General features: G+C 45.4%; 1 protein-coding gene across 2 annotated transcripts in view; it reads right to left on the reverse strand.

Moving 5' to 3' along the window:
* Positions 1–22,706, reverse strand: part of GPR180 (G protein-coupled receptor 180) — a 67,548-nt gene that overhangs the window by 43,674 nt on the left and 1,168 nt on the right. For both annotated transcript variants that reach the window (XM_033948742.1, XM_033948743.1), the window contains exons 2-3: positions 9,561–9,719; positions 2,697–2,897 (exon numbers count right to left, since the gene is read on the reverse strand). In XM_033948742.1, coding sequence (XP_033804633.1) covers positions 2,697–2,897; positions 9,561–9,719 — 360 coding nt within the window. The remainder of the gene's footprint in view (positions 1–2,696; positions 2,898–9,560; positions 9,720–22,706) is intronic.

A 22,706-nucleotide genomic window follows, 5' to 3' on the forward strand; every position in this document is an offset into this window, starting at 1 on the left:
TACCACTACCATCACCTTGGTGAAAGTCTGGGGTGCCATTGACAGTCCAAATGGTAGCACTGAGAATTCATAGGGATTCTCCAACATATGAAATCTCAGGAACTTTCTGTGTGCCAGGAAAACTGGAATGCGGAGATAAGCCTCCATTAAATCCAGGACGGCCAGAAACTCTCCCGGCTGTACTGCAACAAGAGATCTCACCGTCTTCATCTGGAAACCTGGAACCCTCAGGGCCACACTGATATGTCAGAGATCCAGGATGGGCCTCTAGTTGTCCATATCTTTTTTGGGCACGACAAAGTATATTGAGTATCTGCCCGAGCCTGAGTGTTCTTCTGGAACTGGTACTATGGCTTGAATATCCAGCAATCAGTTTAATATTGCACAGACTCAAGAAACACAATCCGGTCAGCTCACTAGAGAATCTAAGAACCAATCAGACAGAGGGTATGCAAACTCTATTTCAGGGGTGCCCACACTTTTTGGGCTTGTGAGCTACTTTTAAAATGACCAAGTCAAAATGATCTACCAACAATAAAATGTAAAAAAAACACAACGCACACTGTACGCATAGAAAATGTTAATTATCATTCCTATTTCAGGGTTTTTCAAAGAGGTCAAAGCAGATGACTCTATGCACTATCACCTCAGTAACAACCATACAAAAATAGACAAATATACCCCCTCCCTTTTTACTAAACCACGATAGCAGTTTTTAGAGCGCAGGGAGCTGCGCTGAATGCCCAGCGCTGCTCTCGACGCTCATAGGCTCCCTGCGCTAAAAACCACTATTGCGGTTTAGTAAAAGGGGACCTTAGTGTAAAATATGGACAGCAGATATAAATTCAGACACATTTTGATCACTAAATTTAAAATAAAATCATTTTTCCTACCTTGTCTGGTGATTTCATGAGTCTCTGGTTGCACTTTCTTCTTCTGACTGTGCATCCAATCTTTCTTCCCTTCTTTTAGCCTGTATGCTTCCTCTCCTCCAGACCTCGTTCCCTCCCCCAACTTTTCCTTCCTCTCTCCCTGCCCTTTCTTTCTCTCTGCCTCCTTTTCTTTTTTTTCTGTTTCTCTTCTTTCCTTCTGTCTCCCTGCCTGCCCTTTTTCTTTCTTTCTCCCTGCTCTCCCCCAAGCCACTGCCATCGGGGACCAGGACCCAAACCGCCACCAATAACAGGCCCGAAAGCCGACGCCGCCCCAAGCTCTCCCTGCTTCGGCCGACCAGCATTCCTCTCCCCAACGTCAATTCTGCCGTCGGGGAGAGGAAGGCTGATTGGCCCAAGATCGCGATCGACCTATTGGGGGAAATGCTGCCGGGTCCTGCCTTCGCGGAAACAGAAAGTAGGCAGGACCCGGCAGCAAGAAGAGCAAATGCTTCACTAACCTGTCTCCCGCCTTAGCCCATAGCGAACGCTTGCTTCAGGGCTCTCAACATGTGCGTGCCGGCTTCCCTTCTCCCCCCCCCCCCCGGACATAACTTCCGGTTTCGGAAGGAAGAGAAGGGAAGCCGGCACGCACACGTTAGAGCCACGGAGCATAAGTTCGCTACGGGCTGAAATCTCCAAGCCGGTTTTTTTTTTTATGTTCAGCAGCGGCGGCGGCAGCAGATGACAGCTGGGCAGACCGCCCAGCTAAAAGGCCCTAGAGAGGAAGGCTGATCAGGACGGCAACATGAGCCTATCACGGAGCCTGGGATGGGCTCCGCGATCGACTCGCGTTGCCTTCCTGAGCTACTGGTCGATCGCGATCGACGTGTTGGGCACCCCTGCTCTATTTTGTGATCTTCTCTGACAATATCCAAGACCTAAAGATCTCTTGTTACGCTTTCCCAGGCCTCCAGAAAGTCCAAGAGCTGACCTCAAATTTTCTGAAGGGCGACTGAAGGCCTGGCGATATTGTGGCTTCTTGGCTGCCGTTGTGACCCTGGAAACTGTATTTTAGATTTTTTTGGCTTCCAGACTATCTCTGTCTGGCACCCTGATAGGTTCTCTGAGACAAACCTCCTGAGGTGTACTGGCAAAACCATCAGGACCCCCGAAAGGAGCTCTAGTTCTGGCTTCTAGCTGCTCAGGGTATGCTGTCCAGTAAGAACTTGAGATGCCAATCTTGCACAATGATCATAAGATCATCAAGGCCTTTGCCAAAAAGCATCTGTCCCTTGAAGGGGAACCTCTAAGTGTATGCTTGGAGGTTGAATTGCCTGCCCATGACTTTCGCCATGACTCTAATTACGGGTACACCATAAAGTGCACCAGCCACATACTCCACCCCTGTCAGCATGAGCTGAGGTGTGGACCGGCAGAAATTTCTACGGACCGGCGGTTGAAGAACACTGCTATAAACCACACCTAACTCCAGATGTGGTTTACAGAATAGCATATTTTTTCTGTGACAAAAATAAAATTCCCTCCATTATGTCTCAGAAAATAAAGTTGGAGCTGCAGCTTTGGGACCGGAGGTCTGCACTTATCCATTATTTAATTAACAAACCTCCTAAAAAATACACTGCCAAAAACAAACATCCATACAACATTCTTGTTTCCATTCAAGGAACAAAAAGCTAAAAGTTTTCCATAATTCATTTTAGCATGTGTATTTCATATTTTTCCCCAGAGAAAAAGCACTAGGAAGGGAGAACTGATCCCTTGCTTGAACAATGTGAAAGATTTCAGAAGAAAAATAATCCTTACCAGATTCCTCTGCACCAAAGTGATCAAGTGGATTTCCTGCAGCATCTGGATTTAATAGCAGCATTTCAAACTCTATATCCTGAGAATTCACTTGGCCCTGATTTCCTTCACATGTGAATTTATCTGCATACAAGATGTACCATGTTTGTGGATAAGGAATGTGAAACATAGTCTGATTGAGTTCCGTTCTATTTAGAGGTACTGCAAGAAACAAAAAAAAACAAAACAGAATTTTAATGCATGTAATGTGGGATTATAAACCATGCAGTTGCAGTAATCTATGAAACGTGCTGATTATTCTGTAAAGGGTCCTTCAGAATGATCCTTCACAAGCCTCATGCATGTTATGAAAAAACATCCCCAACACTGGGCTCTGCCTGGCACACTTGAGAAATGCTGTCCATTAAAACAACAAAAAGCAAGACAGAAGTCACAGCTGTCATAGAACCAAAGGTGAATTTATTACATCCAATGTCCAGTGGCACCAAAAGTAAGACCCGACACAGCCATTGTTTTGGCACAAAATGCCTGTATTAGTGGTCAGATGTTTTTTGAATCAAATCAACAAACAGAACTAGTAACAAACAGGGATGTAAACATAGGGCATTAACACTGATGGATCAACAATACCTTTGAGGATTTTAAACAGTTTCACAACTGGAAAATACAGCAGCAACGCATTCATGTGGCCATTGCAATTTTAGCAGTTCTCCAGGACCAAGAAGTTCTTTAAATGCATTTCAAAGAGAATGGAGTGGCAAGAAAAGAAATGCATTAACACTTGGGTAAGAAGAAGTCCAATTTGCATGTTTGATTCTTGGTGTAATTTTATATTTATACTGATCAACCACTTCCACTCAGAGAGGGCCCAACGGCCCTGAAATAGAGCATGCATGCACACAACACCCTAGCCCTCTAGACTGGCACCTGCAATTAAGACAGTTGTCTCAAACTCAAACCCTTTGCAGGGCCACATTTTGGATTTGTAGGTACTTGAAGGGCTGCAAAAAAAATTAGTTAATGTCTTATTAAAGAAATGACAATTTTGCATGAGGTAAAACTCTTTATAGTTTATAAATCTTTCCTTTTGTCTAAGTCTTAATAATAATATTGTAACTTGTAGCTAAAGAGAGACATATGATCAAGAAACTGTTTTATTTTACTTTTGGGATTATGATAAACATGCCGAGGGCCTCAAAATAGTACTTGGTGGGCCGCAAGTTTGAGTCCACTGCATTAAGACTACCCACTCAGGAATCTGGAGGGGGAAGACCCTTGCACAGCGAAAGGGGACTCAGCCACCAGGATAGACTGCTCCGAGCCACGGACATCCAAGTTTGTGGGTTAATGCAAAGGATCCCTTTGCGGACTCCACTTTGAGGTTCAGGATTGGTCTGTCTTTGGCCCAATGAAGTATATTGAATATCTGCCGGAGCCCAAGTCATGCTCTGGGATGGGCTCTATAGCTGCAATGTCCAGCAACCTGCGGACAGTGGCTTCCACTCGGGCCACCTTTTCTGGCCTCCCTACGAGGGAATCCAGAAAATAACCCACCAGGAGGCGATGAAACTCGAGCTTGTAGCCATCCTGAAGAACCTCCAGGACCCAACAATCCGAGGTGATGGCCTGTCATTCCGCCCAAAAGGCAAAGAGCCACCCCCCAATCCTTGGAGGAGCAGCAAGATGCCTGGTGTCAATATTGCTTCTTAGAGTTCGCTGCCAAATGGCTTCCCCTTGACAACTGGCGCTGAGAACTACTAAACTTTTGCTTTGCAAACTGGTAAGATCGCTGCCCAGAGGAGCCAACAAAGTAATGACGGGAAAGTCTAAAGGACTAAAGCTAGGGTGCCCCGACTTCACTGGAGGGTCAGGGTGTTATCTGGCAAGGATTTGGGCTTGCAGTCCTGCACACTCACCAAGAGGTCATCCAAATCCTTGCCAAAACAGAAGTTGCCCCTTAAAAGGTAACTGGCTTAAGGTTGCCTTCGAGGACAAATCACCAGACCACTGCTGGAGCCACAACACCCTCTGCGTCGAAATTGATTAAGCCAACAGTATGCCAAAGACTGAACATGTCATACAGGGCATCCACCATGTAGTCCACCCCTGAGATCAGAAAGGTGAGATCCCAGATCACAATAGTGTCCAGATTGTGGCGGAGCTTAGAATGACATGCCCTGCCCACAAATGAAGAGGCTGTCGCTGCCTTCAGTCCAGCAATCACTTAATTAAAGACACGATTGAGGATAAAATCCACGTGTGTTTAATAAACCTGTGCCACTAAGGAATCAACTTTCGGAGACACAAAACGCTGGTTAAAGGCATTCACCGTTGGATAGAGCCGAGCCATGGCTCTGGCACATTTCAAAGGGCCTCAGTCAAAATGCTTACAGACGTTTGAGAGGTGCCTATGTCCAGATGATCAAGAAAGAGACCACCTGCAATCTCTCATGCCACTTGTTTCGGGTGCCCTCTTGTGAGGCCCCAGGATGCCCAGAATGGGCCAGTAGATGAGGCAGCCTAGCTCTTCCTTAGCCCTTTAGGCCTCAACTGTTGTCTTGACTTTTTAGATTTATCTGCCACCGTAAGCAGCAGAATAAATGTGAACACCAGTTGTTTTGAAGACCTGCAGCTTGCAAAAAGTTTGTCATATCTTGCAACTCTTTATGTTTATCTAAAGTTGAGCATGCCGCAAACTCCTTTTGTTGGCAGGCTCACCAAATAATATCTTCCATAACAGCAAAATAATGTAAGAATGCTGTAATGTCCCATGCCTCTGTCTCCCTTCATAGGCCAAAGCTTTGATGTACCCTTTACAACTTGATGCGATTCTGTGCACTGTCCCTGCCATCAGCTTTTGGCCCACCAAGGAAAGCCTCGCAAATCTGCAACACAACCTGCTTACAGTCTTGATTACTCCCATTGTCCAGCATGCCTTTAAAAGCGCATCTATGAGAATTGTTTTCTAGGTCTTAAAACATGTCCAACACTACTTGATGTTTCTTTCATGATCAGACTGGCATGCTCACAATTCCCCCTCTAAGTTCTCCACTTGGTCTTCTTGTTGCTCCAGCCTACCGCCAACCTCTTTTTATATCTTCAGATAGTTCTGCTACTGCCACTTGCACATCACTCCTAACCACTTTCATCTTGCTCCATAACTCCTTGAATCAACAGGCCATATCTTTTTTGGTCAGTTCCTCATCACTCACACCACATGCTACTGGGACCTAACCTGTGCCATATTAGCTAGCGCCCTGCCAATTGACTCATCCGAGATCACTGATTTTCCTCTCTCCCAGACCAAGACTGAAACTTTTCCAGCCACCTCCAAGCATCCATAAACAAAATGCTCAATCAGAAGGAAAGTTATAAGTCTGCTCCAGATATCAGGAGGGAGAAAAATCACAATTTCTTAGTGGCCCCTATGGAGTTTATTCTCTAAGCAACCATCACCCTCTGATGACATCACTTCCTCCTATTTTTTATCCTTTTGAGTTTCTAATTACAACAAAGAAAACTACAATCTTTTCTGGAAAACTATAAGGGACATTTTCAATATGACGTCTAAATCTGAGTTTAGACGTTTTGCAGAATACGCACAAAAATCTAGACTTGAACATGACCATTTTAAAAACTGCAAAATGTTTTATCTTGTGGGGGGTTCCTAATGTTCTCTGTGCATCTATTCTCTTTACATTTATTTTTCTGAACCATTTTCAAATAAATAAATAAAATCCAAATTAAAAAAATGCACAAAACAAGCCATTGCGTTGTTGGAGGGGCCAATATTTCTACTAGACTATGGTGTGCTAGTATTTCTACTAGACTAGCAGAGCTGTGGGGCACCATAGGGGCACTGCAGTGAACTTTATATAAAAGGTCTCAGGTACACATCTCACCATAATCCCCTTATGGTTATGGTGAGCCCTCCAAAACCCACCCAAAATCTACTGGACCCTTTATGCCTGCAGGTGACACCACACTTGTGTGATTTGGGTGGAGTTTAGAAGCCTCACAATTTCCACCATAAGTGTAGTGGTTAGAGTAGGAAATAAGAGACCTGAGTTTCCACCTCTATGGTTGACTACACTGCCCACCAGGCTATTCCAGGAACCTGCTTGCTGCTCTACTAGTATATACTAAATACAGAATCACTCAAAAGTCATAAAAGATAGTTCATAAACATATCAACTTATTATGAAAATATGCTCAGAGACATGGAAGTGAAGACAAGGGGCGAACCCCTAAACTATCATCTCACCACCCAATCACGTCTTCAATATAATGTCAGTTGATATTTTAAAGATCTTCATTTAGCTGTGTACCCACAGTTTTCAACTTTAGCATATAATAATCATTCAAAAATTCTCCAAGAAAACAAAACTTATCTTAAAATATCATTTAACGCATTAGAATCGGTGGAGGAAACTTTGAATTAGTTATCGCTTAAAATGAGTTTAGATTTTTGAGACATTTTCCACCCTTGAAAGTTTTCTTGGAATATATTTTTTGGTTTCCTGATGCAGGATTGAAAAGGGCCACGTCAGAACCTGACATTTAAGATAAGTTTTGTGCTCTTAGAGAAATGTTTGAATGATTATTATATGCTAAAGCTTAAAACTGTGGGTACATAGCTAAATGAAGATCTTTAAAATATCAACTGACATTATATTGAAGACGCGATGAATGGTTGGTGAGGTGATAGTTTAGGCCAGGGGTGCCCAACGCGTCGATCGCGATCGACCAGTAGCTCAGGAAGGCAACTCGAGTCGATCGCACTCGTGTTGCCGTCCTGATCTACGGGCCGATCAGCCTTCCTCTCCAGTGTTCTCCCTAGGGCCTTTTAGCTGGGCGGTCCGCCCAGCTGTCATCTGCCGCTGCTGAACATTAAAAAACCCCCCAAAAAAACCGGCTTGGAGATTTCAGCCCCTAGCGAACTTATGCTCCGGGCTCTAACGTGTGCGTGCAGGCTTCTCTTCTCTTCCCTCCGAAACCGGAAGTTATGCCCGGGGAGGGGGAGGGGGGGGAGAAGGGAAGCCTGCACGCACATGTTGAGAGCCCTGAAGCAAGCGTTCGCTACGGGCTAAGGCGGGAGACATGTTAGTGAAGCATTTCCTCTTCTTGCTGCCGGGTCCTGCCTACTTTCTGTTTCCGCGAAGGCAGGACCCGGCAGCATTTACCCCAACAGTTCCTCGCGATGCTGGTCGGCCGAAGCAGGGAGAGGTTGGGGCGGCGTCGGCTTTTGGGCGTGTTATTGGCGTCGGCTTTCGGGCCTGTTATTGGTGGCGGTTTGGGTCCTGGTCCCCGATGGCAGTTTGGGTCCCCGATGGCAGTGGCAGTGTCTTGGGGGAGGGCAGGGAGAAAGAAAGAAAGAAAAAGGGCAGGCAGGGAGACAGAAGGAAAGAAGAGAAACAGAAAAAAAGGAAAGGGAGGCAGAGAGAAAGAAAGGGCAGGGAGAGAGGAAGGAAAAGTTGGGGGAGGGAATGAGGTGTGGAGGAGAGGAAGCATACAGGCTGAAAGAAGGGAAGAAAGACTGGATGCACAGTCAGAAGAAGAAAGTGCAACCAGAGACTCATGAAATCACCAGACAAGGTAGGAAAAATGATTTTATTTTAAATTTAGTGATCGAAATGTGTCTCAATTTATATCTGCTGTCTATATTTTACACTAAGGTCCCCTTTTACTAAACCGCAATAGAGTTTTTAGCGCAGGGAGCCTATGAGCGTCGAGAGCAGCGCTGGGCATTCAGCGCAGCTCCCTGCGCTCTAAAAACTGCTATCGTGGTTTAGTAAAAAGGGAGGGGGGTATATTTGTCTATTTTTGTATGGTTGTTACTGAGGTGATAGTGCATAGAGTCATCTGCTTTGACCTCTTTGAAAAACCCTGGAATAGGAATGATAATTAACATTTTCTATGCGTACAGTGTGCGTTGTGTTTTTTTTAAATTTTATTGTTGGTAGATCATTTTGACTTGGTCATTTTAAAAGTAGCTCGCAAGCCCAAAAAGTGTGGGCACCCCTGGTTTAGGCATTCGCCCCTTGTCTTCACCTCCATGTCTCTGAGCACATTTTCATTATAAGTTGATATTATGTTTATGAACTATCTTTTATGACTTTTGAGTGATTCTGTATTTAGTATATTATAGCGTCTTTAATCATTCACCATACAGCTATTTTTGAATGTGTGATTCCTTCACTCACTCATTTATTTGCTGCTCTACTAGGTCTAGCCATAACATCTGAAACTGTCAGACATGTATGCACTGTTTATTCACATTTGTGGGGAGTGGGAGGAGGTCAGTAACCACATCCCTCCAGTGTTTCTTTAGTTAGTTTGGGACCTTTTTGGCACTTATTCATTACTAAAATAGGTCTAGCCCCAAATGTCTAACTTGTATCCTGGACATATTCAAAAATGTTCGATTAAGACAAAAATTTCCAAATCATAAGCCCACCCTAGTCCTGACCAAACTATGCCTCTACCACGTCCCCTTGAGATTTAGACAAACTGTTGATGAACAGCATAGATATCCATCTAGAATAGATATTTAGAAAATAGACAATTGGAAGGGTTTGGTGAGAAAAATAATCTGCCCCTTTATGTCATTTTTTTAAATGTTTATCTTTGTTGAAAATGAGCCCCTATGTGTCTTTATACAATAGACTGCAAAAAAGTACTCACACATATACACACAAAGGTGCCTTTTTATAAAATTATTTCTCTTTGGAAATATATTGTACTTTTTTAAAAAAAAATTACAGTTTGGTTCCCTATTTCTATAAGAATTTTGTTTACTAGTTGTGTATCATGGACTCTCATGGAGAAAAATTACTGAAACATATTAGAAAATTAAACTCTCACATGACAGATGAGCCTTGGCTAGCTTTTCTTTGCAGTTGTAATCCTCTGGGCTTTCATGCAGGCTAATCCATTCCTGCTCTTCATACATGTAAAGTTTGGCTTCCTTTTCAATGGCAGATGCAACATTGCTGATTCTGAGCGACAGGACTGCAAGATCACCTTAACAAATAGAAAAATATAGAGCTAATTAGATTCATGACTTTAAAAGCAATACTATACAACAGGAGTCCTCAAATCTAGTCCTCAAGGGTCCACAACTCAGCCTGATTTTCAGTGAATGCAACGAATATGTATGAGATCTATTTGCATTCACTGTTTCCACTGCATGCAAATACAGGGTGAGGCAAAAAAGGTAACCCCCTAGAGCAATGTCCCGCAAACTTTCTCGAGCCACGGCACACTAAAGGTAATGGCCTTGGCTCGAGGCACTTGGAGTGCACGGATATCGCCATGATGACATCATGTCGATGTCCGCGTGTGTGTGAAGGCCCTCTAGGTATGCCCTAAGACACCAGTGGGGGATGTCAGATGGGAAGAGGGCCAGAGAGGATAGGTGCCAGCGCCCACTGATTGCCTACAGGACGTGCCTCTTGCCATGAAAGGCACGTCCTGTAGGCAGTCAGCTGGTGCCTGTGCCTCTCCTCTTCCCCAGTGTACCGTAGCACACCTGAAATCTCAGGAGGAACACTAGTGTGCCTTGGCATACAGTTTGAGATACATTACCCGGCCTAGAGGGTTTTTTGCTATTTTCTCAACTACTTTGAATTTCAACAAGAAATTTTAAAGTACTTATTTAGTCATCATACTTATGTATTACTATTAAACAACATTTAATTATTTTAAGTTATGTTGAAGTCACTGACGTTATAGTTTTACTACTAGCAATTATTTTTTGCATTAAATAGAAACATAGAAACATAGAAATTGACGGCAGAAAAGGGCCGCGGCCCATCAAGTCTGCCCATACCAATGACCCACTCCCTGACTTTTACTCCCCTAGAAATCCCACGTGGATATCCCATTTTCTCTTAAAATCTGACACGTTGTTGGCCTCAATCACTTTCTGAGGTAGCTCATTCCAATGATCGACCACCCTTTCGGTGAAGAAGTACTTCCTGGCATCACCATGAAATTTCCCTCCCTTGACTTTCAGCGAGTGCCCTCTGGTGACCGAGGGCCCTGTAAGACAGAAGATATCATTTTTCACCTCTATACGTCCTGTAATATACTTAAAGGTCTCAATCATGTCTCCCTTCTCTCTTCGTTCCTCCAGTGAGTACATCCGCAGTTTTTTTAGCCTTTCTTCATACGTGAGATCCCTGAGCCCCAAGACCATCTTGGTAGCCATTCGCTGCACTGACTCAATTCTCAGCACATCTTTCCGGTAGTGTGGTCTCCAGAATTGAACACAATACTCCAGATGAGGTCTTACCATGGATCTGTACAGCGGCATTATGACTTCAGGTTTTCTGCTGACAAAACCCCTACGGATGCAGCCCATCATTTGTCTTGCCTTGGACGAAGCCTTCTCCACTTGATTGGCAGCCTTCATATCATCACTGATGATCACTCCTAGATCACGTTCCACCATGGTCCTGGTCAAGGTTTCACCATTTAGTGTGTAAGTTCTGTGTGGATTTTTTTTTCCTAGGTGCATCACTTTACATTTTTTAGCATTGAAGCTTAACTGCCAAGTTGACGACCACTGTTCCAGCTGTCGTAGGTCCTGTGTCATACTGTCAGGCACACTGCTTTTACCTACTATGTTGCATAGTTTTGCGTCGTCGGCAAACAGTGATACTTTTCCTCTGAGCCCTTGGGTCATTTCTCCTATGAATAAATTGAATAGAATCGGCCCTAAGACGGAGCCCTGTGGTACTCCACTCGTCACGGCTGACGTTTTGGAGGGGGAACTGTTTACCATCACCCTTTGAAGTCTACCGCTTAGCCAATCCTTAACCCATGTAGTGAGTGTATCCCCTAATCCCATCGATTTTAGTTTGTTCAACAGCCTGCAGTGTGGGACGCTATCAAAAGCTTTGCTGAAGTCCAAATATATCACGTCCAGGGACTCCCCGGCATCCAGATGACTAGTCACCCAGTCAAAGAAGTCAATCAGATTTGATTGGCAGGACCTTCCCCTGGTAAATCCGTGTTGGTGTGGATCACGTAGATTTTCTTCGTCTAGAATTTTGTCGAGTTTCTGTTTGATCAGTGTTTCCATGAGTTTGCACACTATGGATGTGAGACTCACCGGTCTGTAATTTTCTGTTTCTGTTCTGCAGCCCTTTTTGTGGAGTGGAATTACTTTAGCCGTTTTCCAGTCCAGGGGTACTCTTCCCGTGCACATGGAAAGATTGAAGAGCACGGATAGTGGTTCGGCCAGAACTTCACACAGCTCTCTGAGCACCCTGGGGTGTAGATTGTCTGGTCCCATGGCTTTGTCTACTTTGAGTCTTGAAAGTTCGTAGTAGACGCTACTGGGCGTAAACTCGAAATCCTGAAACAGGTCATTTTGGCTGTCTTTTGTCTGTAGTTGTGGACCAGCTCCCGGCGCTTCACAGGTGAATACTGAGCAGAAGTATTCGTTTAGTAGTTCTGCCTTGGTAGAATCAGATTCTGCAAAGTTTCCGTCTGATTGCCTGAGGCGTTCTATCCCATCTTTGTTTCTCTTCCTGTCGCTAATGTACCTGAAGAAGGATTTATCCCCTTTTTTAATGTTCCGTGCTAGATCTTCTTCTGTTTGGAGCTTAGCCTCTCTGACTGCTTTTTTGACAGCTTTAGATCTGACCAGATAGTCTTCTTTTGCCTCCCTCTTCCCAAGATGTTTGTAGGTGATAAATGCTTCTTTTTTCTTTTTAATGAGTTCCGAAATTTCCTTGTTGAACCATTGTGGTCTTTTGTTTCTCCGGCGTTTGCTTACTGTATTTATGTAGCGGTTAGTTGCCTCGTTTGAGCAAAAAAAAAAAAAGCCCACAGTAAAATTACATCATTAAGCTGGTTGAAAGACAAAATACAGAGAGTAGGTTTAAATGGTCAATATTCTCAGTGGAAAAGGGTAAATAGTAAGTGGGGTTCCTGAGGGCTCTGTGCTGGGACCACTGTTTTTTAACATATTTTAGCTAAAGTATGTTTTATGTTTTTTATGAATTTGTACACCGCCTAGAAGGTTGATTGGGCAATATAAGAAATTTTAAATAAACTTGAAACTTTATATTTATCAATGATCTAGAGATGGGAATAACTAGGGAGATAATTAAATTTGCTGAAGATACAAAGTTGTTCAAAGTTGTTAAATTGCAAGAGAATTGTGAAAAAATTGCAAGAGGACATTGTGAGACTGGGCATCAAAATGGCAGATGACGTTTAACGTGAGCAAGTGCAAAGTGATACATTTGGGAAAGAAGAACCCAAACTATAGCTACATGATGCAAGGTTCTATGTTAGGAAACACTGCCCAGAAAAAGGATCCATTACAGCCCTCAGCTCAATATGCAGTGGTGGCTAAGAAAGCAAATACAGTGGTACCTTGGATTACGAGCATAATCCGTTCCAGGAGCATGCTCGTAATCCAAAAAGCACAGTTACTTACCGTAACAGGTGTTATCCAGGGACAGCAGGCAGATATTCTTGACTGATGGGTGACGGCACCGACGGAGCCCCGGTACGGACAATTTTAGAGTGATTGCACTCTAAGAACTTGGAAAGTTCTAGCAGGCCGCACCGCGCATGCGCGAGTGCCTTCCCGCCCGACGGAGGCACGCGGTCCCCAGTTAGGATAAGCCAGCTAAGAAGCCAACCCGGGGAGGTGGGTGGGACGCAAGAATATCTGCCTGCTGTCCCTGGATAACACCTGTTACGGTAAGTAACTGTGCTTTATCCCAGGACAAGCAGGCAGCATATTCTTGACTGATGGGTGACCTCCAAGCTAACAAAAAAAGGGATGGTGGGAAGGTTGGCCATTAGGAAAACAAATTTTTCAAAACAGATTGGCCGAAGTGACCATCCCGTCTGGAGAATGCGTCCAGACAATAGTGAGATGTAAAAGTATGAACTGAGGACCAAGTAGCAGCCTTGCAGATTTCCTCAATAGGTGTGGAACGGAGGAAAGCCACAGATGCTGCCATGGCTCGAACTCTATGGGCTGTGACAGAACCTTCCAGTGTCAGTCCGGTCTGAGCATAACAGAAAGAAATGCACGCTGCGAGCCAATTGGATAGCGTACGTTTAGAAACAGGATGTCCCAATTTATTCGGATCAAAGGACAGAAAGAGTTGAGGGAATGATCTGTGGGGCTTAGTACGGTCTAAAAAGTAAGCTAAAGCCCGCTTACAGTCCAAAGTATGCAGAGCCTGTTCTCCAGAATGAGAGTGAGGTTTCGGAAAGAAGACAGGCAGAACAATGGATTGGTTGAGATGGAATTCAGAGACAACCTTAGGGAGAAACTTTGGATGTGTACGCAGAACCACCTTGTCATGATGAAAGACGGTAAAAGGTGGGTCAGCTACTAGTGCATGGAGCTCACTGACCCTCCTGGCAGAGGTGAGAGCAATCAGGAAGAGAACCTTCCAAGTGAGAAATTTGAAAGAAGCCGTGGCCAAAGGTTCAAACGGAGGCTTCATTAAGGCTGAGAGAACCACATTAAGATCCCAGATTACAGGAGGTGCTTTAAGAGGTGGTTTTACATTGAAAAGACCTCGCATGAATCTGGAGACCAAGGGATGAGCTGAAAGGAGTTTCCCATGGACTGGCTCATGAAAAGCAGCAATAGCACTGAGGTGGACTCTGATGGAAGTAGACTTGAGACCAGAGTCAGACAAAGAAAGAAGGTAATCCAACAAGGTCTCCACAGCAAGGGACGTAGGATTATGATGATGAAGAAGACACCAGGAAGAAAACCGTGTCCACTTCTGATGGTAACATTGCAGAGTGGCAGGTTTCCTGGAGGCATCCAGAACAGAACGAACGGACTGAGACAAAAGAGTATCATTCGAAGTCAGCCCGAGAGATACCAGGCTGTCAGGTGCAGAGACTGGAGGTTGGGATGCAGAAGGGTCTCCTGATGCTGTGTAAGCAGAGAAGGAAATTGTGGAAGTAGAATAGGTTCCCTGGAACTGAGTTGAAGTAGAAGGGAGAACCAATGTTGCCTGGGCCACAGTGGAGCAATCAGAATCATGGTGGCCTGTTCCCTCTTGAGCTTGAACAAGGTCCGGAGCATGAGAGGCAGAGGAGGGAAAGCATACAGGAAGAGATTGGACCAATCCAGGAGAAATGCAACCGCTGCCAGACGGTGATGAGAGTAGAGTCTGGAGCAGAAATGGGGCAGCTGATGATTGTGAGGAGCTGCAAAGAGGTCTATCTGAGGAGTGCCCCACTGAGCGAAGATGGACTGTAGAGTGAAGGGATCGAGTGTCCACTCGTGAGGCTGGAGAATTCTGCTGAGCTTGTCCGCTAAGGAATTCTGTTCTCCCTGAATGTAGATAGCTTTCAGGAATAGATGGTGATCTGTGGCCCAAGCCCAAATCTTCTGGGCTTCCTGGCACAAGAGGCGAGAGCCTGTCCCACCCTGCTTGTTGATGTAGTACATCGCAACTTGATTGTCTGTGCACAGCAGGAGGACCTGAGGAAAGAGAAAATGTTGGAAGGCCTTGAGAGCATAAAACATCGCTCTGAGTTCCAGGAAGTTGATGTGATGTTTCATTTCCTGGGCTGTCCAAAGTCCTTGAGTTTGGAATTCGTTCAAATGAGCCCCCAGGCATAAGGGGAGGCGTCGGTGGTGATGACAAGTTGATGAGGAGGTAGATGGAACAAAAGACCTCTGGAGAGATTTGAGGATATCAACCACCATTGTAGAGACTGACGAAGAGATGATGTCACAGATATGTGTCGTGAGCAAGGATCCGTCGCTTGGGACCACTGGGTCGCTAGGGTCCATTGAGGAGTGCGCAGGTGGAGACGTGCGAAGGGTGTGACATGAACTGTGGAGGCCATGTGACCCAAGAGTATCATCATTTGCTTGGCAGAGATGGAGCGTTGATGAAGCTCCTGCTGACACAGAGATTGGAGAGTGTGAAGACGGTTGGACGGCAGAAATGCTCTCATGAGGACTGTGTCCAGCACCGCTCCAATGAATTGAAGTCTCTGAGTGGGGATAATATGAGATTTGGGTAGATTGATCTCGAACCCCAGAAGTTGTAGAAACAGGATGGTCTGGTTGGTGGCCTGGAGTACTGTCTGAGAAGAATTGGCCTTTATCAACCAATCGTCCAGGTAAGGAAACACCTGAAGGTGGTGGGAACGTAGAAAGGCAGCCACCACAATCAGACATTTGGTGAACACTCTTGGAGAGGAGGCAAGACCGAAGGGTAGCACCTTGTATTGGTAAGGACAATGGTTGATCATGAAGCGGAGGTACTGTCTGGAGGCCAGAGTGACCGGTATGTGAGTGTATGCTGCTTTGAGATCTAGCGAACATAGCCAGTCTCCTTGATTGAGAAGAGGATAAAGAGTAGCCAGAGAAAGCATCTTGAATTTCTCTTTTACCAAGCATTTGTTGAGATCGCGAAGATCTAAAATGGGTCTGAGATCTCCTGTTTTTTTGGGGACTAGAAAGTAACGGGAGTAGAATCCCTGCCCCTTTTGATCTAGAGGAACTTCCTCTATGGCGTTCAGAAGAAGGAGGGATTGAACCTCTTGAAGAAGGAGGGAAGACTGAGGAGTGTTCAAAGCAGACTCTCTTGGCAGACTTTGGGCAGGAAGAGTCTGGAAATTGAGAGAATAGCCGTGGCGGATGATGTTGAGGACCCACTGATCCGAGGTGATGATTTCCCAACGGCTTATGAAATGAGTAAGACGTCCTCCTATGGGCTGCGGAAGATGGGCAGAAGGAGGGAGACTGGCTATGTCCTGGAGAACCAAGTCAAAAGGGTTGAGTTGATTCCTGTGAAGGGGGAGGTTTCACCTGCTGTTGCTGCTGTGCTGGTCTAGCAGCTTGCCTCTGTTGTTGCCTCTGACATCTGGGTTGTTGCTGGGCCTGAGGTAAAGGACGAGCCACAAATCTACGTTGATAGGCCGATTGCTGGCGAAAAGGCCTGGTAGGTGGGGTCTTCTTCTTTGTCTTAAGGAGAGTGTCCCATCGAGTCTCATGAGCTGAGAGTTTCTGAGTAGTGGAGTCCATGGATTCTCCAAACAGCTCATCCCCCAAACAAGGTGCATTGGCCAGTCGATCTTGATGATTGACATCGAGTTCTGAAACTCTGAGCCAGGCCAGTCGCCGCATAGCCACCGACATAGCCGTGGCCCTAGAGGTCAGCTCAAAGGTGTCATAGATTGATCTGACCATGAACTTGCGCAGTTGTAGGAGCGATGAAGAAGTTTGGCGAAAGGCGGATCTTTTATGGTCAGGGAGGTATTTCTCAAAAGATGACAAAGTCTGAATGAGATGCTTAAGGTAAAAAGAAAAATGGAAAGCATAGTTCCCTGATCTATTTGCTAGCATCGCATTTTGATACAACCTCTTGCCAAACTTATCCATGGCCTTACCTTCTCTGCCAGGAGGGACAGAAGCGTATACACTAGCCCCCGTGGATTTCATTAAAGTAGATTCCACCAGTAAAGACTCATGGGGGAGTTGCGGCTTGTCAAAGCCTGGAATAGGTATGACCTTATATAAGGAGTCCAGTTTGCGGGGAGCTCCTGGGATGGTCAAGGGTGTCTCTAGATTTTTGTAAAATGTCTCTCTTAATATGTCATGGAGAGGCAGTTTGAGAAATTCCCTTGGAGGCTGGTCAAAGTCCAGAGCATCTAGAAATGCCTTGGATTTTTTGGATTCAGCCTCCAAGGGAATAGAGAGAGAGTCACACATCTCTTTGAGAAAAGAGGTAAAAGAAGTTGAATCAGGTTTAGAGGAGGGATCTAAACCAGAAGGATCCTCTTCCCCTGATGAACACTCTCCCTCCGAGAGGAGAGGGTCCTCCGAATCACCCCACAGATCAGGGTCCCTCACCTGAAAACTGCGGTCCCGGGATTCCGGTGTGGAGGATTCTAGGTGTCGAGTTTTATGCATCGACTTACCAGACCTCTGTGAAACGGTACCGGGAGATGTTATAGGCTGTGTCGGCGCTGAGGTTTGAACAGCCTGGTGTAAGGATCTCGGTTCCGGCGCTAAAACCGGCATAGATACCGAGGAAGTAGTATGCATCGGTACCGACAAGGTGGATGCCGACAAAGGAGGCTGCTCCACTGCCGGTACCGGAGGTTCAGACCGGACCGGGACTGGAAGGCTCGGTGTCAGAAGAGCAGGTAACAGCTGCTGTAGTTGTTCTTTGAGCTGTACCTGCAGGACGGCGGCAATGCGCTCGTCCAGTGAAGGCACCGGTACCGCTTTTTTCTTCTGCGGTACCTTGGGTGCCGCTCTACACTCCAAAGAGGAACCCGATGTCGAGGGGCTTACCTCAATCGGAGCGGAGCGCTTCCGCGGGCGCCTCGAGGTCGGCAGGATTGGGCTCGCTGCCATTGAGACCGGAGGGCGCTCCAGTGGGGAAGGCTTCTTAGCCGGCTTACCTGAGGGATGCGACGCCGGCGCGGTATCGCGCGGTGTCGATGAAGTAGGTGCCGACTGCGTCGGGGCCGAAGCCGGAACCGGTGCCGCCGAATCCGACATCTCGGTACCAAATAATAATCGTTGTTGGATTTGGCGATTTTTTAAAATTCTCTTTTTAAGAGTGGCACAGCGGGTGCAAGTGGAAGCCTGATGCTCGGGACCCAGGCACTGTAAGCACAGTTGTGCGGGTCCGTGAAAGAAATAGGCCGTGCACACCGCTGGCACTTCTTAAACCCGGGTTGAGGGGGCATGAAGGTAAAAACGGCTTCAGCCAAATCGAAGGCCGAGGCCTCGATGGTGGCAACAGGCCCCGCTGGGGCGAAACCGAAAAAATGAAAGAAAAACAATCAAAGTTTTGTGTTTTTTTTAACAAGAAAAAAGAAAATAAAATGAGGGAAACAATATTTCCCAACGAGTTTACGCGAGCGGGAAGGCGAAAGAGAAAAAAGTTTTCAACAGCCGTTGAAAAGTGCGTCTTCTTAGCTCCGCGGAAACTAAGAAACTGGGGACCGCGCGCCTCCATCGGGCGGGAAGGCACTCGCACGTGCGCGGTGCGGCCTGCTAGAACTTTCCAAGTTCTTAGAGTGCAATCACTCTAAAATTGTCCGTACCGGGGCTCCGTCGGTGCTGCCACCCATCAGTCAAGATTATGCTGCCTGCTTGTCCTGGGATAATGCTCATTTATCAAAGCGAGTTTCCCCATAGGAAATAATGGAAACTCGCTTTGATACGTTCCCACTCCCCACCCCCTGAGGTCAGGGCGCTGCTCCCCCACCCCCGCAAAGTCCCCACCCCCGCGTGAACAGGCACCCCCCGCCCGACCAACTTTAACTCTCCCCCCGTCTGGCACCGGCACGAGAACCGCTCCCCCCCCCGCTCGAACAGGAACCCCCCGCTCGACCAACTTTAACTCACCCCCCCTTTGGCCCACAAGTGCCGGTGCCGCTTGAAGATCTTCTTCTTCCCAGTCTCTGCCGGCTTTGAGGGCGAGAGGGAGAATTAGAAGGGCTTGAGCATGCGCAGATGCATGCTTAAAGCCGGCAGAGACTGGGAAGAAGATCTTCAAGCGGCACCGGCACTTGTGGGCTGCATGCCAGTGCCAAAGGGGGGGTGAGTTAAAGTTGGGCGGGCGGGGGGTTCCTGTTCTCACGAGGGGGGGTGCCGATTCGAGCGGGGGGGGAGCGATATCGATTATTTTCATTTTTATTTAAAGTATTACAGTATTTATTTGTTGTTTTTTTTTGCTGGTTGCTTGAGAGCAGTGGCTTAGTAGGGGGGGAGCGGTCCGCCCCAGAAGCGGTCTTGGCAGGGGCACCAGCATCCATCCTCTTTCACCACACGCCTGCTCATTTCCAATCCCTGTGTCGCATAAGTGCACCCCTTCCCTTGTACCTCTTTACGACCTTGCTGCCCACATCAGTGTCGCCTCTCTCTGACATCACTTCAGGGCCCGCCTAGGAAGCGACATCATAGGGCTAGCATACACAATGCGGGCAGCAAGTTCATGATGTTGCTCATGCCTGGAAAATTAAAAAGGTATGGGGGAAGAATGGACACATGCAGCACAGGGGAGGGTGGGGGAGTGCGGAGAAGAGGACAGGGGAGGGGAGCCCGGGTGCCACTCACCCTCACTAAGCCACTGCTTGAGAGTTCTGGATGCTTGAGTTCCGGTTAACAGAGTCTACTGTATTATGCTTCTGACTTTTCTTACAAGACAATTTCAAGTCAGTAAAATTTTGTTTATAATGTTGCCCCACATTTCTTATATCACACTGACTTTGCAAGATTTTTACTTCATGCTGAGACTACATGTACTACATTGAAGAAGTTTGACCATTTATCTCCTTCTTACCGACTCCTGCATTGGTTGCCGATGGAGGCACGTGTGAAGTTTAAGTTTGGATGTTTCAGCTTTAAGGCACTGTTTGGGTTATCCCCTAAATATATAACTGACCTTTTCTCCTTCCCAACCAACAAACATAAGAGAAGCTCACACTTGAATTTTGTATCTCCACCGAAAGGATGTAAATTCAAAAGTCACCACCAACATCTTCTCTCATATCGAGCAGCATTATGGGGTAAAGACCTGGAACAATTACTTATGCTAGCTAATACTTACGGGGAATTTAGGAAACACCTAAAAACATCTGTTCCTGAACTACTTCAGCAACTGATTTGTACAATCTTTCCCACTTAACTGATCCCTAGAGCCACGATTCACTAGTATTAACTTGTCAATTACACTCAACTTGTACTATTTTTAATCATTGTAAACCGCATAGAACTTCACAGTCCTGCGGTATATAAACTGTTATTATTATTATTATGTACAAGCTGTAAGGCATGTAATTTTTAGTCCATTTTAGAAAGATGGTTCTTTTTTTGTGTTATTATTTATTGATTTTTAAATTAAATATCAAGCATACACTTGTACAGAAAGCAAAATTAACCAGAACTTTTACATTACAATTTAAAGTATAAAGCTTTTACACTTTCACAAAGCAACAAACCAAGAAATATAGCTTTGGCTAAGATAGCTCAAGTCCTCTATAGTAGATCCAAGATGTTCCACAAAGCGAGATTAAAGAAAAGAAGTATAAATCTATACATTAAAGATATGCTATATACTATAGAACTGAGATAGGAGTAACATATTTTAACCTATAGTGCTCAAGATTTATCCCCATTCAGATGAGATAACGCCAAAAAATTAACTAATTGTTGGGGTTCAAAGAAAACATTTAATTGAATGGTGACAAATAATACACTTACAAGGGTGTCTTAAGTAGAATGTAGCCCCGAGATGATCCCTGGTCTCAAAAGGAGAAACTCACATCGACATTTTTGCGTCTCTCTTGAAAGATCAGGGAACATAGTATTTTACAACCAAGAAATTGTCTATTCTTGAAGAAAAGTCTCAATATCCATACTTTATCAATGGAAAGGGCTACAGTTAGAATCAATGTAGCAGGGAGTCCTTTTATCAAGCTGCGGTAGGGGTTTAACACAAGATAAACCACCTGCCGCGCTAGCCGCTAGCGTTAGTTTAGCCGGTCGCGGGGGTTAGCACGTGATGAAACTTCCGACACACTAGCCCCGCTAGCTAAAAGGACCCCCAAGTGTTGCTACATCCTTATCTGACATCTCCAAGATCTCTGAAACATTCAATGACTCTTAATCAGTACTTTTTAGATGTTGTTGAGGTAATTTTCTATTTGGGAGGTAGTACACTTGGGAAAATGGTGGTAGAGTTTCCTCTGAGACTTCCAGAATTTCAGTTAGGTATCTCCTAAGCATTTCCCTGGGAGTTACCATTGTAAGCCTAAGAAAATTTATTCATCTCAAATTATTATTGTGTGAGTTATTCTCAAGTGTTTCTTATTTTCTTCTGAGATTCATATTATCTTTAATTAAGGATTCATGTAGTTGTTTAGAAGACACTAAGTCCTGTTCTTGTTTCTGTACAGAAGACTTGGAGGCAATCACTTCTGATTTTAAATCTTACAGCTCTTTTGAATGTTGAATCAATTTTCCTTTCATATATATATTGGAAATTGGGACTAGCAGCCTTCCCAAAATTAGTCACCAAATCCCATAGCAACTCTAAAGTCACCTCAGGGGGCCTTTTCCAAAAAGTAGGTTGTTGTGAAGTGACAAAATGCTCACCATTGTAAGAAGTTCCTTGGTGTTCTTCTTTCTGGCTCAGTCCACCTCCTAAAGCTGAATAAGCCCCAGGTTCTTCAGAAGGAGTTCCCTGAATAGGAGCTACTGCTTCCATGCTCTCTGATGTAAAACTGCCTGCCTCTGGAGAACGAACCTCCACAACCTTTGGGGTTTCCTTGCCCCTGCGAGAGCTGGTAAACTGAGAATGTGGGGGTGGCACTCTCACCGTCGGGGCTAAGAGTTGTAGCCGGCCCAAGAGGAACAGCTCCGGTCTCGTTAACACCCAGCATCCTCAGCGGGCTCGTCTCTGACATCGTCGTAGTGACTCCCTGCATCCGCCGCACGAGCTCCTCGATGTTGCCGAAAGTGGGCACTCTGGTGCGCCGCAAGGCACCAGCAGCGCTGCAGCCTCTCCTTTTCAGCATCAGGGTAGGTAATTCTAATATCAAAGCAGCACAAAATCACCAACAAGCAAAAATAACTGCGGGAACACAGCGCGGTTCTGATGCGTCCTGCTCAGCACGTCTAGTCAGCAGCCATCTTGGATGGTTCTTTTGGAATATTTTTTAAAAGTTATCCAAAAGATACAGTAACCTTTTACTATTGATTATTGTTCTACTTATTTTATGGGTTTTTAAAAAAATTTTCTCACTAGGTTTTACACAGTGTTGTAATATTATATATGTATTTAATAAACAGAACATGCCCTGCTGAAGGCAATAAATCAAATAATTTACAGCTAGGTTTTACTAAGCTGCAATAGAGGTTTCTACCTCAGCCCAGCGAGATAACTGCTCCGACAGTCATAGAACTCCTGTGAGCATCAGAGCAGTTATCTTGCCGGACTGCAGTAGAAACCTCCACTGCAGCTTAATAAAAGG

This window comes from Geotrypetes seraphini, chromosome 6 (assembly GCF_902459505.1).
Source record: "Geotrypetes seraphini chromosome 6, aGeoSer1.1, whole genome shotgun sequence".
NCBI classification, from domain to species: domain Eukaryota; kingdom Metazoa; phylum Chordata; class Amphibia; order Gymnophiona; family Dermophiidae; genus Geotrypetes; species Geotrypetes seraphini.